The 7,191-nt window shown below is 35.4% G+C and overlaps 1 protein-coding gene across 1 annotated transcript in view; it reads right to left on the reverse strand.

Annotated features, from left to right (window-relative positions):
- LOC110023619 (activating signal cointegrator 1 complex subunit 1-like) overlaps positions 1 to 6,136 on the reverse strand; it is a 41,093-nt gene extending 34,957 nt beyond the window's left edge. Inside the window, exon 1 of the mRNA XM_020723108.1 lies at positions 5,560 to 6,136. Coding sequence (XP_020578767.1) covers positions 5,560 to 5,565 — 6 coding nt within the window. The 5' untranslated portion in view covers positions 5,566 to 6,136. The remainder of the gene's footprint in view (positions 1 to 5,559) is intronic.
- Between the last annotated feature and the right edge of the window lie 1,055 nt (positions 6,137 to 7,191).

The following is a 7,191-nucleotide window of genomic DNA, read 5'->3' on the forward strand; positions in this document are numbered from 1 at the left end:
CGACGCTCCTCTTCTTCACCTTTCTGGCCTTGGTCATAGTTCACCCAACATCGCAATGCTCTCGACAATTCCGCTTCCTCTCTCTATACACGAGCGGCTAGAGTGAGGACAAAACAGGTAAGAGATACATAAAACTCTTTTCTACCTCTCCCTTCACTGTCGTTGCACTATCTTTTCCTACGACTTCTTCTTTCTTCCCTTTTCCTCTGTTACTCTCTCTCTCTTCTCTCGTTCGATGACTTGAATGAGGACACGTACGAAGAATTGAACAATAAGTTTCTTATGAGGTGAAGCGTCTCCTCTAACCGCCTACAACCCTTTATTTATTTAAAATTTAGTTATTAAAGATAGCATTCAATGCAACAATAAATTAAACATATAAAATATTGATTATTTATTTAGTTCTCTTATATATTCACTCTCTTGACACGATTCACAATAAGTCTTCTCCTTCAAGCTTCCTCTGAGACAAGCTCCCGCCACCGTACTCAACAATGCCTTCTTCAGCAAACGCTAGCCGTGACTTTGTCTAACAACCCTTCAACGAGCTCCAGTTACTAGTTTCTCGAGCAAAGCTCTCTACCTATTGAAAAACTGACAATCCAAATTCGAGATCATAATATGGGCTCAACACTAGATCAAGTTCAGGTTCAAGCTGTCTGATTCACAGATGAGCTGAGCTGGAGTTCGTTGTGACTCGAGCTCGACTCGGCTCATTTACAGCCCTAGCTATAACTAAGGAAGTGAGCAGTCCATTAAAGAGAAAAGTGGAACGAAGAAGAAAAGGCTAAATTTTTGTGATATGAATCTAATTTTAGTGAAATCCTCCAATAATCGGCTTCAGATCAAGGTTGGTAGGTGTTTTAGACTTGTATGAGAGGAGATTAATTTGAGGTAGAAAGTTATTTCAAAGTTAGTTGTACATAGAAATGAGTGATAAGTTAGGAAAATTTGTAAATTATGAAAATTCAGTTCATAGAATGCATGTAGAAGAACAAGATATTATGTTAACATTAACGAGAAAGTTTGTCTTGTCAATCATTAGTTTGGGTAAAATACTTAATTTATTTTCAATCTTTAGCATTTAAATTTATACGAATTTAGTTTCCATGCCTTGCAATCATTAGTTTGGGTAAAATACTTAATTTATTTTGAAACATTAGCATTTAAATTTATATGTATTTAATTTCCATGCAAGCAAGGCGATAAAAAATATTCAAACAGCAAAATGCATTAATATGTCCTACCATTCATGATTTTATGATCTTGCATTAATTTGAAAATATGTAAACACAAGTTTGAAGTATTACTAGTATTTTCAACATTTTATAAAAATGCTTATGTTAAAAAATAAAACAACTAGTACTGTTGATTTACATATTAATGCATAAAAGTGAATAACATATTTTAAATGAATGATGTATGTCTTTAAATGTTCAATAATAAAAATGAAATGAGCTTAAAAAAAAGACAATATTGTAAAAGATAAGTTGACTATGATATGTTATGATAACATGTACAAGCGGGTGACAAAAGTGAGCCTTATGGAGGTAAAAGGGCGTCTAAATAGTTAAATAACCATAATACTGGCTTCACTTAGGCTTTACAGAACTTCATGATATGGCCTTCATACTGGATATCAATTCTATAATTTGGTATGGGTATGAAACAGTCCACAATCTTATGATGACCAATGAACTTAGTGAAGCGGGTCTTGCTGGGTGGCCAGCTAAACTAGCCGGCCCTCATGAGGGTTAAAATTACCACATCTTTCCTCTCTCAATTTCCTATTCTACACACTTCCATAGAGCTAACTCCTTCCCCTTCTATTCATTTCCTATTTCTAGTCATTGCCTATTTCTCTTCCTTCCTCCTATAGTATATATATATATATATATATATATATATTGAAAAAAGCCCAAGGGCTAATATATTAAAAAGAAAAGATACAAATATGCTGTATGAGTGGGCCCAAAAATAGACACCCACCCCAGACGGTACAATACACACAAAAAAGTCAAAAAAAAGTACATATAAAATTAAAAAAAAACCAAAACCACCAGGGCGCGGAAAAGGTGAGGGTCATCCCAATTTAGTCTTGCCCCTGTCTCTAATTTTCGAAAAGGATCCAGCTAACAAATTGGTAAGGTGAGTACCATTACCCGAAGTAACTAAAGTATCATCCATAAGATTCATGAGTTCAAGTAGATCTTCATTCTTCTTCTTCTTTCAAGAGCTGTAAACATGTCATTCTTAATCCGAAGAATCAGTCTGATGAGGTGATAGAGCTGTAGCAAAAGCATTACCAACCGCAGTACCCATAATAGATTTTAGTATATGTGAAGTATGTGTTGCCTCTACACTGGATACTTCCTGAAGATGAGGAGCTGCGAGGTTCTCCTGATTATCAGTCTGAACACTATTCTTTGTAAGTAAATGTCATTCAGTATTGTTTTCTATGAGGTTTGAAGGTGTCAGCATCACATCAATCGTAGTAACTGTAACAGCAATGTCAGGGGGGTCCACAGGGGGCAACAGACACCTCCTGCTGGTAGAATCCTCCCCAGGTGGAACTAAAATGTTCTTTGTAAGTAAATGTCATTCAGTATTGTTTTCTATGAGGTTTGAAGGTGTCAACATCACATCAATCGCAGTAACTGTAACAACAATGTTAGGGGGGTCCACAGGGAGCAACAGACACCACCTGTCTGGTAGAATCCTCCCCAGGTGGAACTAAAATGTCCAGAGTTGTGGGGTTAGACCCATCTTTATTCACTTGAGCCGTAGATTTCAAATTATGATGGAGCTTATGACATTTATCAAAGGTATGCCCAAACATCTTACAGTGGGTACAATATGGATGTTTGTGTTTCAAGAAGATTTGTTGTCAATATCCATTATGAGTTGTGTTCAACCAGACTTCGGTAACATCATGTAAAGTAATATCCCTTTCTACAAGTATTATGGCCACAGAAGGTCTTGTTAGATTGAAAGTGGGTAGATCTAGCTTCATAGGTCCCCAAGGATGGCCCCAAAAGAGTAGAGAACCTGGTGATGAAAAAAGTGTAGCTTGAGACCAGGTAGACTAAACCATACAAATACAGTGAGAGTTTCATGATTTGGGTCGAAATCAGGAAACCACTTGAGTAACTTCATTGATTTGTCTGCAATATTAAGATATTTCTTAGAGAAAACTCAATTGTAGTCTTCAGTCACGGTTAGTTGAATCAACACATTTCCCTCATCCACGAGTCTCACTTTCCACATATCTACTAGTTTAAGATCATCAACGCTCTTTCTGATAACTTCCATAGGTGAGTGCCCCCACTGAAATTTTTCAATAAGAGCAAACTTGAATTTCTCCGTCAGGATTGAAATTTCTAAGTCAGAGAAAAAGATTGATGTTTTCTCACCTTTCTTACTTCCCTTCTTAACAAAAGATCAATCACATGTACCATCGTGGCAATCCTTATAGCTTTCCCCACTGAAATTTTTCAATAAGAGCAAACTTGAATATCTTCGTCAGGATTGAAATTTCTAAGTTAGAGAAAAAGATTGATGTTTTCTCACATTTCTTACTTCCCTTCTTAAAAAAAGATCAATCACTTGTACCATCGTGACAATCCTTATAGCTTTAGGGGAAGACAACCACGAACTCCACCTGAGGGTTACCCACCACGTGGGCAAAGGGGGCTTTGTTTGGTTCAACCAAAGAAGAAGGGAGTGCCATCAGAAAAGGGAGATCTGTCGGCGTTCACCTACTGCAAGGTCCCCTGCACGCAAACGAACGAAGCAATCGGGCAGGGAGAGGCGCAACGTCGAAACAGAACGACGCAGACGCAACAGACGTCGATGCAGACGCGAGCTGCAACAAAATCTGCGACAAAAACAAGACAGACACGAGCCGACGACGTCAAATAGACGCAGTAACGTCGGAAGGAAGCAGAGGATGAGGAGCAAGAGTCGACGAAACAAAGGCGAGGTGCGAGCCCTCTCCTTCGAGCGACAGAATCAAATGCGACGAAAATACAAAAGATATGAGATTAATTTGTTTTCATATATATTTATAATTATATATATATATATATATATATAGTTTTTGGTTGGCTTTTTTGTTTGGACAGCAGTCGACGTCCTCCATTTTTCCCCTTCGAGGGTTGTATCCCAGGGATTGGGTGGTTATCCAGTTGTATCTCTCTTCTAATGTGGTGATTATCTTTCTTCTATTCCCTTCCACATTGTTCTCTGTCACGGTACCTCACTGTAGTCGCCCGCAAACGGTACTCGAATTGTTGTTTCATGCAATCTTGAGCATAAAAACCCCCCTCCCCCTCCCCCTCCCCCTCCCTTCCATCATTGTTGTCGCCCAAACCGCACCTCCATCTTGTTGCAGCCCACCCACCACACCGCTGCCCGCCCAAGCCAGCCAGGGAACACCTCCTTCCTGTTGTTTTGTCGCTATCTACCCTGACTACTCGCTGACACCATCCAGGACAACAACCATACTTGTTGTCCCAGCATTTTCACACCTCCCGCTCACTGTCACTAGCATCCTTGGCTGCCGCCACCCCCACGCCCCCCCCACCATACATTTTGATCCACTTAGCCGCCCCTCCACCACCCTTGAGATATACATTAGTGGTGTTTGTTTGTGTCGCGTTATTGTATTTCTCCTTTCAAGTGTGTTGGTTGTACCTATTTATTTGCTTCAAGTAATAATATCAAAACTTTGCTAAAAAGAAAAACTAAGCCCTAGATAGACGGGGCCATTTGAAATATTTGAAAAAATTGAAAATTTACGTGCAAAATAACATTGCCAAGTAATATGTCTAATGTTCACAATATTTAGAATATGGTCACAAGTGAAAAAGCATGGAAAGCCTAAAATGAGATTAATGAGCAGAGTTATTTAATTATATTGAGGGAACAAAAAAATCAGACTTTGATATGAAAATGCTAAGACAAACATCTTCTGAATTGTTTGACTAATTATTAAGAAAGAGAATTTAGAAGATAAAATTCCGATAAGAAAGGAAAAATTTTAATAATGAAAAATTTGTTAGGTAAAATAAAAATTATCTAAATTTTTTATATCCCAATTTTTGCAACTCATATAGGCAGGATCGAACCCGTGGCCCCAGGGGTCTTACAAACTCTGTCGACAGAAGAGTAACAATAGACGACACACAAAAATGACTATATATATATATATATATATACATATATATATTAGTTTCAAGTATATTTGTACTTAAAAATTATTTTACCAGTTAAATCATTAGTCCAAACTTTACTTAATAATTCATGGAACAATTTTACTGTGTTGCAGCAATAAGTATATAAACATTTAAATCTACCTGCCAGGTTGATGATAAAAACGAGTGGCTATGATAATTGAATAAAGTAATATTAAAAGAAACATATATTTACTTATAATAAGTAAGAAATTAAAGCACTTAGCATTACCCTCATTCCCTTATCCCATGGCCGTGAGTAATATTAATGGACACATATATTTACTATATATAATGAGTAAGAGATTAAAGCACTTAAAATTACCCTCATTCCCTTATCCCATGGCCGTGAGTAGCAGTTGAGTGCAGGCAGTAAGCCATAAAAGAGAAAACCAAAAAAAAGAGAAGAAAAGGTTAATTTTGATTGGTAGAAATCAGATTTTCAATTTATCCAAAAATCAACTTTAGATGAAATTTGGCAGGGGTTAAGGCTTTTGTATGAGAGGAGATCAATTTGACGTAAAAGGCTATTTTGAGATTAAATTGATCTAGAAATAGGTCATAAGTAAGAAACAATTTTAAATTAAAAAAATTTACATCTCATAGATTATAGTTAGAAAAACAAGGTATTGCGATGATCATAAGGAAGAAATTTGTCCTATTATCAACCGTCGGTTGGGTATTATCGTTAATTTATCATTCAGGATGCAAACGTGCTTCAATCATTGCATTTTAACTTATATAGAGTAAAATTTGTATGCAGGCAAGGTATTAAGAAGTCTTCAAACTGCATGTGCAGACAATTTAGTTTAATGGTTGGGTGCTTTGTGTCCAACCACAAGGTATTGAGTTCATGGCCTAGCCAATACAAGTGTGTGCATGAATTAAAAATAAAAAGTCTTCATTCTGCAACTACAAAATGCATATTAAAATCCTACACGTCATGATTTTATGATCTCACATAATATTTAAAATAAGCAAATATTTGAAGTGCTAAGAGCATTTTTAACATTTTTATTAAAAAAAAAGTATAATAAAAGATATGATGCTTGTACTTCTTCATTACAAATTAATGAACAAAGCAAATTAGCATGTTCTAAATGAATGACAAGTAGTTAGATATTCAATAAATAAAATAAAATAAGCTTTAGAAAGATTATGTTATTTAGCATAAATTCACAATAATATGTTTATGATAACATGTACAAGCTGATGACAAAGGTGCACTTTTGTGGTAGCAAAAAGATGCACAAGTAAATCAATAGCTGTAAAATTGACTTTAACTTGGGCTCAATTAAACTTTATGATGTAACCTTTAGATAAGGTTGTCTGATAATTCTACTCATGGCGATCAATGAACTTAAATATTCATGCATGAGATACTTTAAGGCTGATAAAGAATCCGTTATGTGAATAATTAAATGAAGTAAACAGATGAAATCTGTTGTAATTAATTTAATATGTGAACACATGATTTGACCGGCATAGTACATATAATGTTTGGACATTTAACATATCTTTTAATTTTTTTTTCAAAAAGATTAGTTCACATATTAATTATAAAAAGTAATGTAATAGAATAATCTATAATTTTGTTTAATTGTTATGTCCAATTAATGATTAGCATATAATGTTGTTTAATGCATGAATATTTCAATCATATATCAGTATTGTTTATCTTGCTAAGCTTTATAGTTCACTAGAAATTACTCAAGCTACTATTTGAAGTTGAACAAAAGATAAAGTTGAGCCTAAGTGGGGTCCAGATGTTGAATCAATACAGTTTTGATGTAAAAAACAAAACATGATAAGGCAATAGATATGGTCAGAGTTTATTGTTATGAATGTAAACTCTGATGTTTATTAGAAACTCGTAGTTAGATAAAATATCTAGGAATGCTTCCACCAAACTGACTTAAAATAAATTATTGAATCACAGTTAGGAATCATATGTTAT

The sequence above is a fragment of the Phalaenopsis equestris genome, unplaced genomic scaffold (genome assembly GCF_001263595.1).
Source record: "Phalaenopsis equestris unplaced genomic scaffold, ASM126359v1 Scaffold000225, whole genome shotgun sequence".
In the NCBI taxonomy this organism is placed as follows: domain Eukaryota; kingdom Viridiplantae; phylum Streptophyta; class Magnoliopsida; order Asparagales; family Orchidaceae; genus Phalaenopsis; species Phalaenopsis equestris.